The sequence below is a fragment of the Oncorhynchus mykiss genome, chromosome 21, assembly GCF_057628025.1.
Source record: "Oncorhynchus mykiss isolate SJ-2025 chromosome 21, ASM5762802v1, whole genome shotgun sequence".
In the NCBI taxonomy this organism is placed as follows: domain Eukaryota; kingdom Metazoa; phylum Chordata; class Actinopteri; order Salmoniformes; family Salmonidae; genus Oncorhynchus; species Oncorhynchus mykiss.
Genome location: NC_143042.1, coordinates 8091595 through 8114331, shown reverse-complemented (window position 1 = coordinate 8114331; position 22737 = coordinate 8091595). Strand labels below are relative to the sequence as shown.

Below are 22737 nucleotides of genomic sequence, written 5' to 3'. Positions count from 1 at the left end.
GCCTTGCGACAGTTAACACGCTTAAATGTCTTACTCACGTCAGCCACGGAGAACGAGAGCTCACAGTCCTCATGAGTGCCGTTGGCCCACGTCGGTGGCTATGCGTTTTGCTCAAACAGGGCGAAGAAGGTGTTTATCTTGTCCGGGAGCGCGGCGTCAGTGTCCCAACGTGGCTGGCTTTTCCTTTATAATCCGAGATTGTCTGGAGTCCCTGCCACATACGTCTCATGTCTGAGCCGTTAAATTGGGACTCCACTTTGTCCCTGTACTGTTGTTTTGCCTCTTTGATTGCCTTACGGAGGGCATAGCTGTTCTGTTTGTACATGTCCATTTTCCCAGTCGCCTTGCCATGGTGGTCTGCTCTTTCAGTTTTGCCATCTATCGGTGGTTTTTGGTTTGGATAAGTTCTAATCATCACAGTGGGAACAGCATCCTCTCTGTACTTCCTGATGAACTTAGTCACCTAGTCAGTGTATACGTCAATATTGTTCTCAGAGGCAATGCAGAACATTTCCTAGTCTTGAAGCATAGATTCCGATTGGTCAGACCAACGTTCAAGAGTCGTTACCATGGGTACTTCCTGTTTAAGTTTCTACCTATAGGAGGGGAGGCATGACCTGATTTGCCAAAAGGGAGGGCGGGTGTTAAGGGAATTTTTATCAATGATGACTAATTATGTATACATTTCAATCAGGACTGACTAATCAGAATACTATTATGTTACTGTATATGTACTAATCTGAATACTATTATGTTACTGTATATGTACTAATCAGAATACTATTCTGTATATGTATGAGTTTTCTTTCTTGATCCAAGTACTGAATATAATGTGTGTGAATGTGGTCAAGAGTTAGAACAATGACTGTCTGTTCCTTGGTAGAAATGAATGAACGATATCTTCAGACTGGCTAGAATGCTTATCTACACGAGAAGACCTTGGCTCGTAAATTATATTAAATTGGTAGGGAGACAGATGTGGGAAGGCTTGAGATACAGCCTTTGTACTGGAACGGAGATGGCACGGGTTGGTGCTGAAACTAATGACGTCATTTTCAGTTTATAACCTGTGGTAAACTGTATCGTGTTCAGTACTCTCGTGAATAAAGGCTGCTATTTGACTTTAAGACTGGGCTCTGTCCATTTCTATAAAATAAGGGTCATACAAATTCTTATGAATTGACAGTGTTTAATTTTAATTCCTTAAATTCCTGCAACAGCGGGGGAGTGTCTTGTCGAAGGGGGAGAGCTCGATCCCGTGAGTAGCACAGGAGATGTGTTGATAAAACGTTGGTGTTTTCCTCAGATTTCATTTATTATAGTCCCCTGCCACAATAAATTGGGCCTGAGGATATGCGTAGTTCCTATAGAGCCGTCGGAGGGTCGGCTTCGGGGGGAAATACATGGTCGTGACAATGACAGAAGAAGATTATCTCAGGATGTAATGCGATCGGCATTTGATGGTGAGGTATTCCAGATCGGGAGAACAAATGGACTTGAGTTCCTGTACTTTACCACAATCACACTTTTCTTTCTTCCTGTCTGTGCGATGGACGGAGAACTCCGCTGGCTGAATCCCCATCCCTCAGCTTTATAACAAACCAAGTGGCGGGGCTGCAGACTGGGGCTGACACTTTTTGTCTTTACAGAATAAAACAATGTAAGACCCAAATAAAAGGGCCAAAACTAATAGGACTCCACTGATTAAATCACATTTAGTGACATAAAGAGCAAGTCGGAAAATGGATGTTGGAACCGTTAATGTAACTCTGGGGGAAGAGTTGTCACATCAGAGAACTACTGGAACACTGATTGCTGAGTTAGTAGTCTCACACACACACACACACACACACACACACACACACACACACACACACACACACACACACACACACACACACACACACACACACACACACACACACACACACACACACACACACACACACACAGTTGCATTTCAACTTTAGATCACCAGTTAGTGTGATAAATGTGATAAAAATAGATTTGCAATGGGAAGTAATAGCTGGTTTGTTCATTTTCATGTTGTCATTGTTTACAGACGGCTCGATGCGGAAGCTCTAGGAACAATACTTACGACTCCACGTGTTGAATGTGTACTTCGCTATAAAATAAAAACACGTTTTTAACCAGGGTCTGCCATTTTGCTGCCTGTGGGCTGCCATTCTAATCCATTCTAGACCACACAGTCGTGCGAGAGCTACAACACAATCTCCCACTTCTACTGGCGAAAATGGTGATGCTATGTTTTCATATATTTTCTTGATTTTTGAGTTTGATAGAACATATTGGAAGATTTTTGGTCCTATAGTCACGGTTCGCCACTGGACACACACACACGTACACAGCCAAAGATGACACCTATATCATTGATTTTCTAGGGTTAGAGGTTAAACTGTGGTGATAGGGAGGGCGTCAACTACAAGACCACCTAATGGCTACATAGATAACAGCACAGTAATACACAGCACATCTATTTAACCATAGTTGACAATGACAAGTATCCAATAGCAGCAGTCTATTGCTAAAACGGATTCAGTGACTCAGATCTGGAGAAAAAACTACAAAGAAAAATAACTAAAACATTAAAATAGCCAATTGTTCTCTTCCCTGGTAGGATTACTTTAATAAAATGAGTTTACAATAATCATGCTGTTTTACTGAGGGAGAGAGAGCACACTGACTCTAAAAGGAGAACTGTAGAGAGAGAGACTACCAAGAGGGAGGGAGGGAGGGAGAGGGAGACGTCCGAAAGGGAGGGAGAGAGAGACCAGAGAGAGAGAAAGAGAGAGACAACCGGAGAGAGAGAAAGAGAGAGACAACCGGAGAGAGAGAAAGAGAGAGACAACCGGAGAGAGAGAAAGAGAGAGAACTGGAGAGAGAACTGGAGAGAGAACTGGAGAGAGAGAAAGAGACAACTAGAGAGAGAGAAAGAGACAACTAGAGAGAGAGAAAGAGACACAACTGGAGAGAGAGAAAGAGAGACAACTGGAGAGAGAGAAAGAGAGACAACGGGAGAGAAAGAGAGACAACTGAAGAGAAAACTGGAGAGAGAGAAAGAGACAACTGGAGAGAGAGAACGAGAGAGAACTGGAGAGAGAGAAAGAGAGAGAACTAGAGAGAGAGAAAGAGAGAGAACTGGAGAGAGAGAAAGAGAGAACTGGAGAAAGAGACAACTAGAGAGAGAGAAGAGAGAACTGGAGAGAGAGAAAGAGACAACTGGAGAGAGAGAAAGAGACAACTAGAGAGAGAGAAGAGAGAACTGGAGAGAGAGAAAGAGAGACAACTGGAGAGAGAGAAAGAGAGACAACTGGAGAGAGAGAAGAGAGAACTGGAGAGAGAGAAAGAGACAACTAGAGAGAGAGAAGAGAGAACTGGAGAGAGAGAAAGAGACAACTGGAGAGAGAGAAAGAGACAACTAGAGAGAGAGAAAGAGAGAACTGGAGAGAGAGAAAGAGAGAGAACTGGAGAGAGAGAAAGAGAGAGAACTGGAGAGAGAGAAAGAGAGAGAACTGGAGAGAGAGAAAGAGAGAACTGGAGAGAGAGAAGAGAGAACTGGAGAGAGAGAAAGAGAGAACTGGAGAGAGAGAGAAAGAGAGAACTGGAGAGAGAGAAAGAGAGAACTGGAGAGAGAGAAAGAGACAACTAGAGAGAGAGGAGAGAACTGGAGAGAGAGAAAGAGAGACAACTGGAGAGAGAGAAAGAGAGACAACGGGAGAGAGAGAAAGAGAGACAACTGGAGAGAGAGAAGAGAGAACTGGAGAGAGAGAAAGAGACAACTGGAGAGAGAGAAAGAGAGAACTGGAGAGAGAGAGAGAGACAACTGGAGAGAGAGAGAGAGACAACTGGAGAGAGAGAGAGAGAGAGAGAGAGAGAGAGAGAGAGAGAGAGAGAGAGAGAGAGAGAGAGAGAGAGAGAGAGAGACAACAGATACAAAGAGAGCCAGAGAGATAAAGCTGATTTTTTTTATAGTAGCTAGTAATGCTATTTGGCTTCTCTCTATCTAATTAGGTTGAAAAATGCAGTGTTTTCCCCAAAAGAGTGGCACAGGGATGGCAGCATGTCAAGCTGATGTTGCCCATGATTCACAGCCCAAAGCAGCAGCAAACCAACATAGCTACGCTCAGAGAGGAGGGGGAGGGAGAGTGGGGGAGGGAAGAGAAAGGGAAGAGGGGTGCTAGTGGGGGGAGGGAGAGAGGTGGGGAGAGAGAGATTTGGGGCGAGAAAGAGGTGGGGGGAGGGAGAGAGAGAGAGGAGAACGTGAAAAAAGAGGGGAGAGAGGACAAAAAAAGAGATGGGGTAATGCTGCTGCCTCATAGTATAGGTGAGAGAGAGACAGAACGAGAATGGACGAATGAGAGAGGAAGGGAAAAAGATGAGAAAGGCTAAATAACAACCCACTTCATCTATACAGCAAATGGGCCACATGTCAGATCTCATGGAGTCAACACTAGCACAGCTGTGTGATCTACCAGTGTTGTGAAATATACACACTGATGCAGCTGACACACCATGCACTGTACCAACACAGACACAGAGGACATAGTGCTTTGAACATGGTAGTTACATGGAGATTATAGAACATAAAACCATGTGGAGAGATGGGAAAGAGACAGAGAGAGACAGAGAAAGAGAGAGTGTGAGCATGAAGAGAGGAAGAGAGAGAGAGAGACAGGGAGAAAGAGCGAGAGAGAGAGTGCGAGGAGAGAAAGAGAGAGAGAGAGTGCGAGTGTGAGGAGAGGAAGAGAGAAGGATAGGAAGACAGAAGGAAGAAAAAGAGTAACGGGGAGACAGAAGAGAGAGTTAGGCCGGGGACCATTGATCAGCCTCAACAGCCACATCAGGGGTGGGGCCTAGAGCCCTAATGAAACCCAAACACCTAGAACAAATCAAAGCTTCGTGTAAACAAATCCATCTCCACGGCAATGTGTCTGTCACCCCAGCGATGGTCGAGGTCGCCGTGATGGAGACAGAGGAGTGGGACGGATCACCACGGTAACACAAGCTCTGGTCAGGTCTAGTTTCGGGGAAGTGTGTGTTTTGTGTGTGTGTCTACCCATGTCTATGTCTATGTGTGTGTGCATTTGTGTGTGTCTGCATGCTTGTGTGTGTGTGGCAGAGTGGTGTTAAATCACTAATGGCCGCCACGCATCCCAATCGACCAGGGTCACAGCACAACAACAGTGTTGCCGCGGGGACACATCAATCAACCTGGACATTTCGCTTTCTGTCTCTCTCTCAACACAGCCCGGCTACAACAGACAGAGAATAGCCTGGTCATTATCACCAGAAAATAAAGAGCAGAGAACATGAAAGGAGAGGATGAAGGGAATGAGGAGGATGATTAAAAGAGAAGAGATAAAGGATAAATAGAAAGAGAAGAAGAGGAGCGAACAAGGCATGGGAGAAAGGAAAGAGAACAAGGCATGGGAGAAAGGAAAGAGAACAAGGCATGGGAGAAAGGAAAGAGAACAAGGGATGGGAGAAAGGAAAGAGAACAAGACATGGGAGAAAGGAAAGAGAACAAGGGATGGGAGAAAGGAAAGAGAACAAGGCATGGGAGAAAGGAAAGAGAACAAGGGATGGGAGAAAGGAAAGAGAACAAGGGATGGGAGAAAGGAAAGAGAACAAGACATGGGAGAAAGGAAAGAGAACAAGGGATGGGAGAAAGGAAAGAGAACAAGGGATGGGAGAAAGGAAAGAGAACAAGGTGAACACTGTCACATTCACCTATAATATCAGTTGAACAGTAACACAACTATGAGAAACTGTGAAAACGTGATCACATCTGAAGTGTTCCAAAAACCTGTTGTTTTCACATGTAAAAATGAATGGGAAATCATGTGATTTTCCACACGTGAAATCATGTGTATTTTTCTGTAACAGGTGAATGGAGAGAAACAAGAGGGAGAGGGCATAGGAGGGTCAAGAGAAGAGATGGAGAGGGCATAGGAGGGTCAGGAGGAGAGAGGGATGAGGGGATCGGACAGACAGACAGAGAGGACGTGAAAACGACCAAGTGGAGGAGAGAAGAGAGTTGACAGAGGAGTTTCCTGAGACTGGAGTGAATGGAGGAGAACAAAAGGATGAACTAATGAAGAGAAATGAGGAGAAGAAGAAACCATCAGAAAACTGGGACTATCACAGAGATGACATGACACAGTCATTCTGTGTCTTGGCCAGCTGCCGTGGTCCTATCAGCACTGTAATTACTCCACTTGGCTGTGATTACAGTATCAGAAAGGGGCTGTGGTGAGAGCCTGCAATCATCCTATCAGAGAGAGCCATTCACTCAACAATACTCACCATTCACTACTACTGCACTCCCTGGGCCCTGTACCAACACTTCCCTCCTTTTCGCCTCATTTCCTTGAGATTTGCAAGCGCATTTGGTTTTTGCTTCAATCTTGCATTGAAGTCAGTGGGAGATTTGCGTGGAGATTTGAATGAAGATGTCATGTTAGGATTTTGCCCACTAGTTTAGCCTAAAGCTATTTTCACACAAGAAACAGGTTCTCAAGATGATCAATTCTGTATATTCGCATTGAGCCGTCAGCTGACTATCACATATCACCAATCATCGCAACTCGGGCCTTCCTCGGGCTAGGCGAGAGCCCAAATTTTATCCCAGGCTTCAGGCTCTGCCAAAAGGGTAATATGAGGTTGAGAGTTTTCCAGGAGGTTTGTTACTGAGTGGAGAATTGTGTGTGAGTAGCGGTGTGTGTGTGTGTGTGTGTGTGTGCATGTCTGCTCTTGCTTGGGCTATTCAATGAATAATTGCAGCTGGAGGGTAAGAGACACCCACACACACACAACGGTTAGGGCTTTGGGATTATCAAACACCCCTTTGCCTCGTGTGTGTGTTTGTGCGTGTGTTCACGTGTGTGTGAGAGAATTAATGAGTTATTGTCACAGTCCTATGATTGTGTGGTTCCTCCCTGTGGGATATGTCACACTGTTATTAAAGCTACTTCCTTCACTCTGGGATGTGTTAACACTGTTATTAAAGCTACTTCCTTCACTCTGGGATGTGTTAACACTGTTATTAAAGCTACGTCATTCACTCTGGGATATGTCACACTGTTATTAAAGCTACGTCCTTCACTCTGGGATATGTCACACTGTTATTAAAGCTACTTCCTTCACTCTGGGATATGTCACACTGTTATTAAAGCTACTTCCTTCACGCTGGGATATGTTCACACTGTTATTAAAGCTACTTCATTCACTCTGGGATATGTAACACTGTTATTAAAGCTACTTCCTTCACTCTGGGATGTGTTCACACTGTTATTAAAGCTACTTCCTTCACTCTGGGATATGTCACACTGTTATTAAAGCTACTTCCTTCACTCTGGGATATGTCACACTGTTATTAAAGCTACTTCCTTCACTCTGGGACATGGTCACACTGTTATTAAAGCTACTCCCTTCACTCTGGGACATGGTCACACTGTTATTAAAGCTACTTCATTCACTCTGGGATATGTAACACTGTTATTAAAGCTACGTCATTCACTCTGGGATATGTCACACTGTTATTAAAGCTACTTCCTTCACTCTGGGATATGTCACACTGTTATTAAAGCTACTTCCTTCACTCTGGGATATGTCATACTGTTATTAAAGCTACTTCCTTCACTCTGGGATATGTCACACTGTTATTAAAGCTACTTCCTTCACTCTGGGATATGTCACACTGTTATTAAAGCTACTTCCTTCACTCTGGGATGTGTTAACACTGTTATTAAAGCTACTTCATTCACTCTGGGATGTGTTAACACTGTTATTAAAGCTACTTCCTTCACTCTGGGATATGTCACACTGTTATTAAAGCTACTTCATTCACTCTGGGATGTGTTAACACTGTTATTAAAGAAACTTCCTTCACTCTGGGATATGTCACACTGTTATTAAAGCTACTTCCTTCACTCTGGGATGTGTTAACACTGTTATTAAAGCTACTTCCTTCACTCTGGGATATGTCACACTGTTATTAAAGCTACTTCCTTCACTCTGGGATATGTCACACTGTTATTAAAGCTACTTCCTTCACTCTGGGATGTGTTAACACTGTTATTAAAGCTACTTCATTCACTCTGGGATGTGTTAACACTGTTATTAAAGCTACTTCCTTCACTCTGGGATATGTCACACTGTTATTAAAGCTACTTCATTCACTCTGGGATGTGTTAACACTGTTATTAAAGCTACTTCCTTCACTCTGGGATATGTCACACTGTTATTAAAGCTACTTCCTTCACTCTGGGATGTGTTAACACTGTTATTAAAGCTACTTCCTTCACTCTGGGATATGTCACACTGTTATTAAAGCTACTTCATTCACTCTGGGATGTGTTAACACTGTTATTAAAGCTACTTCCTTCACTCTGGGATATGTCACACTGTTATTAAAGCTACTTCCTTCACTCTGGGATATGTCACACTGTTATTAAAGCTACTTCCTTCACTCTGGGATGTGTTAACACTGTTATTAAAGTTACTTCCTTCACTCTGGGATATGTCACACTGTTATTAAAGTTACTTCCTTCACTCTGGGATGTGTTAACACTGTTATTAAAGCTACTTCCTTCACTCTGGGATATGTCACACTGTTATTAAAGCTACTTCATTCACTCTGGGATGTGTTAACACTGTTATTAAAGCTACTTCCTTCACTCTGGGATATGTCACACTGTTATTAAAGCTACTTCCTTCACTCTGGGATATGTCACACTGTTATTAAAGCTACTTCCTTCACTCTGGGATGTGTTAACACTGTTATTAAAGTTACTTCCTTCACTCTGGGATATGTCACACTGTTATTAAAGCTACTTCCTTCACTCTGGGATGTGTTAACACTGTTATTAAAGCTACTTCCTTCACTCTGGGATATGTCACACTGTTATTAAAGCTACTTCATTCACTCTGGGATGTGTTAACACTGTTATTAAAGCTACTTCCTTCACTCTGGGATATGTCACACTGTTATTAAAGCTACTTCCTTCACTCTGGGATATGTCACACTGTTATTAAAGCTACTTCCTTCACTCTGGGATATGTCACACTGTTATTCAAAGTATTTTCTTTCCAATGGTACCAATTATATGCATATCCTGGCTTCAGGGCCTGAGCTACATGCAGTTTACTTTGGGCACGTCAGTCAGGCAGAAATTGAGAAAAAAGAACCCTAGCCCTAAGAAGTTAAAGCTACTTCATTCACTCTGGGATGTGTTCACACTTATTAAAGCTACAGTGGCTTGTTCCCCCCTTGGCATTTTTCCTATTTTGTTGCCTTACAACCTAGAATTAAAATTTATTTTTTGGGGGTTTGTATCATTTGATTTACACAACATGCCTAGCACTTTGAAGATGCAAAATATTTATTTCAGAACGGGCGTCTATATACTGAGATCATGTGACACTTAGATTGCACACAGGTGGACATTATTTAACAAATGATGTGACTTCTGAAGGTAATTGGTTGCACCAGATCTTATTTAGGGGCTTCATAGCAAATGGGGTGAAAACATATTTTCCCGTTTTATCTTTTCCATTTTAAGTTATATTTTTCTTTTAACTTCACCAATTTTGACTATTTTGTGTATGTCCATTACATGAAATCAAAAATAAATATCCATTTAAATTACAGGTCGTAATGAACAAAATAGGAAAAACGCCAAGGGGGATGAATGAAGAGTGAATGAAATAGCTTTAATAACAGTGTTAACACATCCCAGAGTGAAGGAAGTAGCTTTAATAACAGTGTGACCATGTCCCAGAGTGAATGAAGTAGCTTTAATAACAGTGTGACCATGTCCCAGAGTGAATACTATTCATCCCCCTTGGCATTTTCCCTATTTTGTTCATTACAACCTGTAATTTAAATGGATATTTATTTTTGATTTCATGTAATATGAGATATGGAGAGAAGCAGAGAAGAGAGGGAGAGATTTGGAGATAAACAGAGGAGGGAGAGAGAGATAAACAGAAGGGAGAGATATGGAGAGAAAGAAAGTGATAAAGAAATGTGTTCTTCTCAGCTTTACAGACGACAGGCCCAACGTATCGAGCAGTGCAAACGAGAGAAAAAAATCATATTTGTACGCTATGAGCTTTGCCACAGGGACTGTGACATCACCACAGACAGATTACACACACACTTTTGTTTTTGCATACTCATACACACACCCTAATAAACACACACACCCTCAGAGTGTCTGAGCTCGTCTGGGCCAGTGTATGTATGGAGTTGACAGGTGACACACAGGGTTGACGCTAACGGGCATCAGGCGATTCAGAGTTCCACTACACACGCCAATCCTCCTAATGACTGAGAACACACACACACACACACACACACACACACACACACACACACACACACACACACACACACACACACACACACACATACACGTCCCTACTCCACACTTGCATGATGCAAATGCACACACATACACTATTTCAATCTCGTGCACACAAACACTCATTTTCAATCTCAAACCCATACCAATTGGCACGCGCACACACACACACACACATACACGTCCCTATTCCCCACCCACACCAAATCAGCAGGGAGAAAGACTCCAATCAGCAGGCCCCACTGTGGAGGAGTGACAGTCTCTACACCCTGCTATTATTAGACTGAACTGGAGAGCAGAGAGAGAAAGCAGGAAGAGAGGGAGAAAGAAGAAGGATGGGAGAGAGGGAAGAAATGGAGAGAGGGGAGATGGAGAAGAGACAGAGAGAGGGGGGACATGGGGAAAAGACGAAGAGACAGAGGGGGAGATGGAAAAGAGACAGAGAGAGAGGAGGAGATGGAGAGAGTGAACAAGCCAAAACAAAGAGAGAAAGGAGAGGAGTGTGAAAGTCAAAGGAGGAAAATATGGGTAAAAAGATACATTAGAATAGAGAATGTGAGAGAAAGAGAGATTGAAAGAGAGCGGGATGGTGGGACACCTCATCAAACCTTGATTCAGCCATCAAACCCACAAGGACACTTGGCTTAGTCTAGACAATGTCCTGTAATCAACTTACCACCCCGCCTATCTACACACACACACACCACCACCCAGCCCACTCTGGTGCCCACACACACACACACCTCCATGGCAACGCTGACAGCACCAGCCAGCTGAAGTAGCATTGATGTGGCAGCCCATCCTAGGAGAGAGAGAGAGGGATAGAGGAATATAGGGAGAGGTAGAGGGATAGAGGAATGTAGGGAGAGGTAGAGGGATAGAGGAATGAATGTAGGAAGAGGTAGAGGGATAGAGGAATGTAGGAAGAGGTAGAGGGATAGAGGAATGTAGGAAGAGGTAGAGGGATAGAGGAATGTAGGGAGAGGTAGAGGGATAGAGGAATGTAGGGAGAGGTAGAGGGATAGAGGAATGTAGGGAGAGGTAGAGGGATATAGGAATGGAGGGAGAGGTAGAGGGATAGAGGAATGGAGGGAGAGGTAGAGGGATAGAGGAATGTAGGGAGAGGTAGAGGGATAGAGGAATGTAGGGAGAGGAAGAGGGATAGAGGAATGTAGGGAGAGGTAGAGGGATAGAGGAATGTAGGGAGAGGTAGAGGGATAGAGGAATGTAGGGAGAGGTAGAGGGATAGAGGAATGTAGGGAGAGGTAGAGGGATAGAGGAATGTAGGGAGAGGTAGAGGGATAGAGGAATGGAGGGAGAGGTAGAGGGATAGAGGAATGGAGGGAGAGAGGAATGTAGGGAGAGGTAGAGGGATAGAGGAATGTAGGGAGAGGTAGAGGGATAGAGGAATGTAGGGAGAGGTAGAGGGATAGAGGAATGTAGGGAGAGGTGGCGGGATAGAGGAATGTAGGGAGAGGTAGAGGGATAGAGGAATGTAGGGAGAGGTAGAGGGATAGAGGAATGTAGGGAGAGGTAGAGGGATAGAGGGATGAGTAACACAGACGCTCACCGCCATAAACAATCCGATGAAAATACGAAGGGACAGACAGGCTGTGACTGTGGGGTGCGTCGCTAAATCCCCCATTAGCCACTCAGAGCCACAGTGAGAGAAAGATAGAGAGTGAGAAAGTGTGTGCGTGAGTGAAAAGGAGAGAAAGAGAAAGAGCGAGAGAAGGGAGAAAGCGAAAAAAAGAGGGGACAGAAAAAGAGAGAGAATGAGACCACCAGAGCGAGAGGAAAAGAGAGGGATGAATCATTCCTGGACCCACCCCCCCTCCCTAGTGGCATAATGAACATGGACACCTAGTGGCATAATGAACATGGACACCTAGTGGCATAATGAACATGGACACCTAGTGGCATAATGAACATGGACACCTAGTGGCATAATGAACATGGACACCTAGTGGCATAATGAACATGGACACCTAGTGGCATAATGAACATGGACACCTTGTGGCATAATGAACATGGACACCTAGTGGCATAATGAACATGGACACCTTGTGGCATAATGAACATGGACACCTTGTGGCATAATGAACATGGACACCTTGTGGCATAATGAACATGGACACCTAGTGGCATAATGAACATGGACACCTAGTGGCATAATGAACATGGACACCTAGTGGCATAATGAACATGGACACCTAGTGGCATAACGAACATGGACACCTAGTGGCATAATGAACATGGACACCTAGTGGCATAATGAACATGGACACCTAGTGGCATAATGAACATGGACACCTTGTGGCATAATGAACATGGACACCTAGTGGCATAATGAACATGGACACCTTGTGGCATAATGAACATGGACACCTTGTGGCATAATGAACATGGACACCTTGTGGCATAATGAACATGGACACCTAGTGGCATAATGAACATGGACACCTAGTGGCATAATGAACATGGACACCTAGTGGCATAATGAACATGGACACCTAGTGGCATAACGAACATGGACACCTAGTGGCATAATGAACATGGACATCTAGTGGCATAATGAACATGGACACCTTGTGGCATAATGAACATGGACACCTAGTGGCATAACGAACATGGACACCTAGTGGCATAATGAACATGGACTCCTAGTGGCATAATGAACATGGACACCTTGTGGCATAACGAACATGGACACCTAGTGGCACAATGAACATGGACACCTAGTGGCATAATGAACATGGACACCTAGTGGCATAATGAACATGGACACCTTGTGGCATAATGAACATGGACACCTTGTGGCATAATGAACATGGACACCTAGTGGCATAATGAACATGGACACCTAGTGGCATAATGAACATGGACACCTAGTGGCATAATGAACATGGACACCTAGTGGCATAATGAACATGGACACCTAGTGGCATAATGAAAATGGACACCTAGTGGCATAATGAACATGGACACCTAGTGGCATAATGAACATGGACACCTTGTGGCATAATGAACATGGACACCTTGTGGCATAATGAACATGGACACCTTGTGGCATAACGAACATGGACACCTAGTGTCATAATGAACATGGACACCTAGTGGCATAATGAACATGGACACCTAGTGGCATAATGAACATGGACACCTAGTGGCATAATGAACATGGACACCTTGTGGCATAATGAACATGGACACCTTGTGGCATAACGAACATGGACACCTAGTGGCATAATGAACATGGACACCTAGTGGCATAATGAACATGGACACCTAGTGGCATAATGAACATGGACACCTAGTGGCATAATGAACATGGACACCTAGTGGCATAATGAAAATGGACACCTAGTGGCATAATGAACATGGACACCTAGTGGCATAATGAACATGGACACCTAGTGGCATAATGAACATGGACACCTAGTGGCATAACGAACATGGACACCTTGTGGCATAACGAACATGGACTCCTAGTGGCATAATGAACATGGACACCTAGTGGCATAACGAACATGGACACCTAGTGGCATAATGAACATGGACTCCTAGTGGCATAATGAACATGGACACCTTGTGGCATAATGAACATGGACACCTTGTGGCATAATGAACATGGACACCTTGTGGCATAATGAACATGGACACCTTGTGGCATAACGAACATGGACACCTAGTGTCATAATGAACATGGACACCTAGTGGCATAATGAACATGGACACCTAGTGGCATAATGAACATGGACACCTAGTGGCATAATGAACATGGACACCTAGTGGCATAATGAACATGGACACCTCCGAGGCCTAAGCAAAAAAGCAAGAATGTGGTGCACGCCCACGCCACCACCAAATGAAACAGTGAGATAGGAGAGAGGAAGGGACGACACCATTTAGATGGAACGAGACAGTGACAATACTACGGGCCGATTACCAGCACAAAATGTCATCACTGAGATAGCAGGCTCTACATCTCAAGCAAAAAACAACATCAGCAATACACTCACCAGCTTCTGTTGTTTATGTGACCTGGACATGCTACAGCATTCAGGGACTGTACCGTGGCTAAGGTGCACACGGAGCAAGGAGACAATGCCTGGAATCTGTCTGTTGATGAGCTGGAAGTGTTCATTTCAATCCTGTATCTCCGTGGAGCATTCGGTGGAAAGAGCGTGTGTATGGAGAGCTTCTGGTGAGATACTTTTCTTTGGAGAAACCATGTCATGGGATCGCTTCAGAGAGATCATGCTTTACCTCCATTTTGATGAAACAGAAATTCGCCATGGTATCCAACGTATAAATACCTGAATATTTTTTATTGCTGTCATATCGACACTTATATTCATTATAATGCCATTATTGCTTTTTGCTGATTTTCACTGTTTCTCAAGCACACTTGTCACTTATAATGATGTTTAGGATACTGCTGTTTCTATCATTTGACCTCGTGTCTTACTGTTCATGCGTCTTGGTGAATGTGGTATTGTGGGGTATTGTTTTTGTCGTCATAAAAAGAAGCTGTTACTGTGTTCCAACACAAATGCCTTCTGTTTCATAATTGTATCAAAGGTATTCCATTAATAAAATGCATTGAACATTTTAATGTTATGTTTTTACATATAGCCTAGTCACAAACTAATGAAATAAAAAGTACCTTAGACCTTCATAAACATAACCAAACGATTGTTTTCACAATAGCATATATTAAAGCATTAATTACACTGTTAGAATGTTGTAGTCAAAGTGACTGCTCCTTAGCTTGAAGGAGGGTTCCCTCAAGGCCCAGCTGTTCTAGTGTAAAAGAGAATGAAATTAAAGCAGAAAGAGGAGAGAACGAGTGATAAGAGGAGTGACAGACAGAGCCGAGGGTGATAAGAGGAGTGACAGATCGAGTCGAGGGCGATAAGGGGAGTGACAGACAGAGCCGAGGGCGATAAGAGGAGTGACAGACAGAGCCGAGGGCGATAAGAGGAGTGACAGACCGAGCCGAGGGCAATAAGAGGAGTGACAGACCGAGCCGAGGGCAATAAGGGGAGTGACAGACCGAGCCGAGGGCGATAAGAGGAGTGACAGACAGAGCCGAGGGCGATAAGAGGAGTGACAGACAGAGCCGAGGGCAATAAGGGGAGTGACAGACCGAGCCGAGGGCAATAAGGGGAGTGACAGACCGAGCCGAGGGCAATAAGAGGAGTGACAGACCGAGCCGAGGGCGATAAGAGGAGTGACAGACCGAGCCGAGGGCGATAAGAGGAGTGACAGACCGAGCCGAGGGCAATAAGAGGAGTGACAGACCGAGCCGAGGGCAATAAGGGGAGTGACAGACCGAGCCGAGGGCGATAAGAGGAGTGACAGACAGAGCCGAGGGCGATAAGAGGAGTGACAGACAGAGCCGAGGGCAATAAGGAGAGTGACAGACCGAGCCGAGGGCAATAAGGGGAGTGACAGACCGAGCCGAGGGCGATAAGAGGAGGGACAGACAGAGCCGAGGGCGATAAGAGGAGTGACAGACAGAGCCGAGGGCGATAAGAGGAGTGACAGACAGAGCCGAGGGCGATAAGAGGAGTGACAGACAGAGCCGAGGGCGATAAGAGGAGTGACAGACAGAGCAGAGGGCGATAAGAGGAGTGACAGACCGAGCCGAGGGCGATAAGAGGAGTGACAGACCGAGCCGAGGGCGATAAGAGGAGTGACAGACCGAGCCGAGGGCGATAAGAGGAGTGACAGACCGAGCCGAGGGTGGTAGGACGAGTGACAGACCGAGTCGAGGGCGGATCAGACCAGCATTAAAGAAGAGCATGATAGAGCAAGATTAAGACTAGAGAAAGACATGGAAGCAGAAAGACTGAGAAAGACCCAGAAAATATTCACACAAGAAAAAAAAATCATGGCAGTTTCATTGACATTCAGTGTGATTCTCTCATGAGGTTGTGGGTGGGAGAGCGAGGAGCAGCTGGTGACCGGGGTGACTCGGAGGCCAGGTCTGCTGCCCATTGGTTGGGCTAGGCAGTGCTAAATTTAGACTGCAAGCATTGGCCAGGCCATCAGCTGACTACTACACACATTCTGAGAAACTGACTGACCAAAATGTCATGGAAACATGCTATAAATACTGTACAATGCGTGTGTGTGTGTACTCACAGCCCTCGTATATGTCCGTGGGTATGTGGACTGCTGTGGTGTTGTAAGAGATGAGGCGTCTAAATTGCTCGTCTTCCTTAAACTCTGGATAAAGCCGGTTTGGCTTCTTGACCTCTGTATCATTTGAGTCCAGCTATATGGGAAAAAGACGAAAAGAATTAGATATTATTGACGCAAATTGGAGGTCAATGGAGAGTATACTGCATGGATTTGGTGAATACAAAGTATTGTGTGTGTGTGTGTGTGTCTGTCACTTTGCATTATGGTGCGTTGTATGATAACACATGCGTGTGTCTGTGTGGCGCTTGCTCCATCTCCTGTGGCTGTGAATAATACTGGCGTGTGTTCAGATGCCTGACAGTACTGATCTCCTGTGTCTTGGCCCGTCAAAGCCAGAATTCAGGAGAGGTGTGTGCCTGCCTGCATGTGTTCTATCACCACATCCCCTGTGGAATTACTATCTGATCCCCAGTATCAAATCAGACAGATGACTTCAGAGGCTTCAGAGGGATGCAGCCGATATCACAGGCACAGATACGTGTTCTTGAGATAATCTCTCACACGCACGCGCGCACACACGCACGCACACACACTAGACATAACATGCATGCACGCTCATTTGAATATGCACGCATACAAACACACATGCTAACAAAAACACACACTAACCCTAGCGTACTATAGCAACTGTTTTGTGTCTTTTCAGGGCTCTAGAGCCTGGGCCACAGCTGGGGGATGTGGGGGATCCTTTAAGGCTATCAATACGCTTTACAACAGGTGTAGTAACCATGGCTACAAAGACAGAGGGTGCAGGTGGGATTTTGTTGAATATACAGACTCAATATGACTCAGATCACGTCTCTTCACTGCACATGGAGGAAGTAACAGTAGAAATGGACTCACGTTTTCTTTGGCATAGTAGTAATGGATGTCATCAGGCTATGGAGAAAGGGCGGGAGGGAAGAGCGAGAGAGAAAGATGTAAAACACAGATTTCTGAACACAGCAGGTCTTTGGTAGGGGTTTAAATCAATGTGCATTGTAAAGTTTTCAGACAGTGTTAGAGTTGTGTGGAAACTGTGTTCCTATGTTGTTTCTATTCTTCAGTGTGCTTGTATTATTTGTCTTATTTTGTCAATTCAAGCACTTCTTCACTCTCTGCGTATGTCTATGTGTGTGTCTCACATGCACAAGTGTGTGTACTCCCTTAATACAGTGCGTGTGTGTACTCCCTTAATGTGTGTGCGTGTGTGTGTGTGTGTGTGTGTGTGTGTGTGTGTGTGTGTGTGACACAAAAGCATCAGTAGTGTTGTAACCAACTCTCTCTTTCATCCGCTGTGCGAGCTTCCTGTCAGAGCACGAGCAAGCCAGGCGCTAATGAGCTAGCCTATCCAGCCTAGCTGACAGATGGATGCCTTGGGGACATGGAGCCGGTTCACTGGTTAGCACCACCTGCCTGCCACCCCCGGCGCTGCAACATGGGGCTAACGCTACATGAACCACAGACCTGTGATCTGCTGGTGGTGTGAGGCTCGATAGTTAGCGCCAGGCCATTAGCGATGAGCTAGGTGTTAGCGATAGACCGTTCTGACAGCGGTGCTCCAGCATCTGCTCACCTCCCGAGAGACAGGCTGCAGTCCTTGCAGAGCTTACACACAAGCTCGCACACATATACACACTCTTTCTGTCTTAGTTTCTACTGTATCTCCTATAGACTCAGATCCCTGAGGGGTGAGACAGTGTGACCTTAGTGTGAGTGTCGCTCCACAACATTAAGATGGCCTGACAGCCATCATGAGGAGGTCTCTTCATGTTAGCTTTGAAGCACTGTGGCTACACTCCCCACCTCCTGAAGTGTGTGTGTGTGTTTGTGTGTGAGAAAGTGTGTGTGTGTTCTAAGTGCATGGATGTGAATGTGTGTTAAGGTGGTTTCACACACACAGAGGCTTGTAGAGTACTGGGGTAAATGTTTTTAAGTGATGTAACTCCTGAGGGAGGGAGGACGTCTTCTGGGCTTTCATACAGAAATTAGGCGTGTGTGCAGGGATATTTGATCTCCTACACCAGATTGTGTACACACACACACACACACACACACACACACACACACGCACGTACACACACACACACGCACCCTCGGGTGAGCAAGGACATGGGCGGTTCACGGAGGACTACGCTGTAACCGCGATGTTGGCCGGACGGATTGAGAAGGAGTGAGGAGGGGGTGTCTGGAGACAGACTGGACCACGTCTCCTCCTAACACTTTCACTGAGCGCGTGCAAGAGCCACATGGAGCCAAGACACTCCTCACGACATGCAACATTGCCTGAGAAAGCCAGCGGTTTTCTGAAATGAATAGAGAAAACTACATTCAGCCTCGTTTGTCGTTGCCTGGTTGACACGCACCCGCACACACACACACTTGGGATCAATTAGCTAGCTCAACATAAACAGTCTGAAAAAGCCAACCTCCGAGTCCTTTCATCGGTGCAGGCTTAATTGGCTAAGACTAACATGTGCGCTAATATTTGCTCGTTAGTTACAGAAAACGCTGGACGTTCACACTAATGACTCTACGCCAAGGGATAATTATCCAAGCTAGCCAAGCATCTCCCTCCAGTCACACATCCCAAGCCTCAAAGAAGTAGACCACGCCAGCATAAAGCAGCACGAAGCTGATACTACTTTGTCCCACACACACGCATGTGCACAGGCACGTACACAGGTGGAGCACGCACGCAGGCACAAACACACGCAGGCACAAACACACGCACGCACAAACACACGCACGCACGCACAAACACACGCACGCACAAACACACGCACACACACACACACACACGCACACGCACACGCACACACACACACTTCCAGTGAGCGTGTCGGAATCAGACTGATAAGAATCCTTTAATGGAGAAGAGTCATTAAAAGGAGTATCGGAGGCGGTTATAATGACACTGTCCAGGTTAGTTTGAAGCTAATAGACTAATAGGAGGTAATGGAGTCTTCCCACATAGAGGCAGTAAAAAATATATATATAAACAGGGAATTTGTCATTTTCAATTTATGGCTGCCGAAAGTGAGTGGCTTTCGCATTACTAAGTAGGGGAAGTAAGTTAACAATTTTAATTCATTAGAAAAACTTTGTGGCTCAGACAAAGAACGTTTGGACATGTGGAGTTGAGGAACTGCATCATAATTCATGATGAGGCCTACTAATCAAGTGCAGAGACAGGCTGCTCAGTAGAGAAATGTGTCCGATGGGGAGTGAGTTCAAGTAGAAGAAAAGGTTACTGGAATCGTGTTCATACAGTGCATTCGTAAAGTATTCAGACCCCTGGGCTTTTTCCACATTTTGTTACATAACAGCCTTATTCTAGAAGAGTCTTGGTGGTTCCAAACTTCTTCCATTTAAGAATGATGGAGTCCACTGTGTTCTTGGGGACCCTCAATGATGTGGAAATGTTTTTGGTACCCTTCTCCAGATCTGTGCATCAACACAATCCTGCCTCGGAGCTCTACAGACAATTCCTTTGACTTCATGGCTTGGTTTTTGCTCTGACATGCACTGTCAACTGTGGGACCTTATATAGACAGGTGTGTGCCTGTCCAGATCATGTCCAATCAATTGAATTTACCACAGATGGACTCCAATTAAGTTGTAGAAACATCTCAAGGATAATCAATGGAAACAGGATGCACCTGAGCTCAATTTCGAGTCTCATAGAAAAAGGTCTGAATACTTATGTAACTAAGGTATTTGTTTTTTATTTTTAATACATTTGCAAACATTTCTAAAACCCTGTTTTCACTCTGTCATTATGGGGTATTGTGTATAGAAAAACATTGATGTAATACATTTTAGAATAAGACTAATGTGGAATGTGGAAAAGGGGAAGGGGCCTGAATACTTTCCGAATGCACTGTACACTGGCTTAATGGGAATTTGAGAGAGTAAGACCCAGTGCGTGCATGGCTCTGAATGTGTCCCAATGCAATCTAATTGAATTCTACTTAATTGAACGCTATTAAAACACTATTGTCAATCTAATGAGATTTTATACAAAAATGAACATCTAATGTCTTTTTTTTACCAGGTAAGTTGACTGAGAACACATTCTCATTTACAGCAACAACCTGGGGAATAGTCACAGGGGGAGATGGGGGTGAATGAGCCAATTGGAAGATAGGGATGATTGGGTGGCCATGATGGTATGAGGGCCAGATTGAGAATTTAGCCAGGTTAACACCGCTACTCTTATGATAAGTGACCACAGAGAGTCAGGACACCCATTTAATGTCCCATCCGAAAGAAGGCACCCTAAACAGGGCAATATCCCCAATCACTGGCTCTGGGGTATTGGGATATAGTTTTTTTAGACTCGAGGAAAGAATGCATTCTACTGGCCCTCCAACACCACTTTCAGCAGCATCTGGTCTCCCACCCAGGAACTGACCAGGACCAACCCTGCTTAGCTTCAGAGGCAAGCCAGCAGTGGGATGCAGGGTGGTAAGCTGCTGGCAATTACAACAATCATATATGATCGTGAATTAAATCAATATTTTCTTATAGAGTTCAAGGCTTCTATAGGTAATGCATCCAGAGATAATGAGGACATTAATAATGTTGATCTCCACAACCACTGGCTCACCTCAGGATCATTCTTCCACCGATGCCACATCTGAAAATCCTCTGCAGCGGATGCCAGTGTCTGGACAAAAAACAGAGAAATAGAGTTGGAATTTTAACACATATTTCCTTTCAATTAAGGAGTTGACATAGTGCTTGTGGCAAGCAGAGAGAGAAAGAAAGAGGGAGAGAGAGAAAGAAAGAGGGAGAGAGAGAGAGAGAGAGAGGGAGAGAGGTACAAATGTTCATTAACATTGATCACAGACATGAAAGTGTTAAGAGCATAAAAGCCACCATAGTCCTCCACTGTACACAACATATACTGAGGGTACATTACACACCTCAGCTTACCTTATCATGACTAATTCAAACAACTGGCTCACCTTATCATGACTAATTCAAACAACTGGCTCACCTTATCATGACTAATTCAAACAACTGGCTCACCTTATCATGACTAATTCAAACAACTGGCTCACCTTATCATGACTAATTCAAACAACTGGCTCACCTTATCATGACTAATTCAAACAACTGGCTCACCTTATCATGACTAATTCAAACAACTGGCTCACCTTATCATGACTAATTCAAACAACTGGCTCACCTTATCATGACTAATTCAAACAACTGGCTCACCTTATCATGACTAATTCAAACAACTGGCTCACCTTATCATGACTAATTCAAACAACTGGCTCACCTTATCATGGCTAATTCAGACAACTGGCTCACCTTATCATGGCTAATTCAAACAACTGGCTCACCTTATCATGACTAATTCAAACAACTGGCTCACCTTATCATGACTAATTCAAACAACTGGCTCTACTTCTACAACCACTAGTAAGGCTGTCAACACAGGAAGTTATTTTAGACTGAAAATCTAAACGAACACATTTTCACTCAACACCCCCAGGTGTGAAACGAGGCTGGGGGTGTCACAGTATAAGACGTCATTGTGCTCAAGTTAGATCCCCCCCACTCCATATTGGCCCAGATCTGGCCCTAATGACTAGGTTAATGGGTTTCTAATGTAGATCCTCTTTTCATCTCAAACTGGTCTAGAAACACACTGTAACACTAATTTCCCCTGGGGAAATATGGAATCTAATTCCAGTCACTAGCTACTAGTACTGCAGAAAGGGAGTTATTCACGTCACCCATAAAGCACAAGTTACATTGATTGAATAAAGGTGAAGTGGGGGGTTAGTGAGATGAGATAGGAACAAGAAAATCAAACAAAGAAAAACAAAACAATGAGCTTCCTTTGAGCATGAATCACAGGGGGTAGAGATCTTACAATCTTCACAGTGGCAGTTTGTGTTGAAGTGCTGTATCCATCAGAATTCGGATCTGCAGGCCAAGTGTCCCCTTTTCTTTGGCACGCTTACGCTAAGTCTCCCCATTTGGCTACAGTGAGAGGGCTGTGTTAGCATTACATCCTCTCCTCTACACAATGATATCACAAGTGCATAATTAAAGTGACTATGCCTAATCAAAGCCAACGAACCCTCAATGCATACTGCCTGCCAGAGAGCTTTGCAAGCACCTTTTTTTCTATCTG

The 22737-nt window shown here is 44.6% G+C and overlaps 1 protein-coding gene across 3 annotated transcripts in view; it reads right to left on the bottom strand.

The window, feature by feature from the left end:
• The window catches only part of LOC110499865 (voltage-dependent calcium channel subunit alpha-2/delta-1), a 158583-nt gene that overhangs the window by 68870 nt on the left and 66976 nt on the right, over positions 1 to 22737 (bottom strand). For all 3 annotated transcript variants that reach the window (XM_090213652.1, XM_090213653.1, XM_090213656.1), the window contains exons 4-6: positions 21193 to 21252; positions 17445 to 17480; positions 16542 to 16674 (exon numbers count right to left, since the gene is read on the bottom strand). In XM_090213652.1, the coding sequence (XP_090069778.1) occupies positions 16542 to 16674; positions 17445 to 17480; positions 21193 to 21252 (229 nt within the window). The remainder of the gene's footprint in view (positions 1 to 16541; positions 16675 to 17444; positions 17481 to 21192; positions 21253 to 22737) is intronic.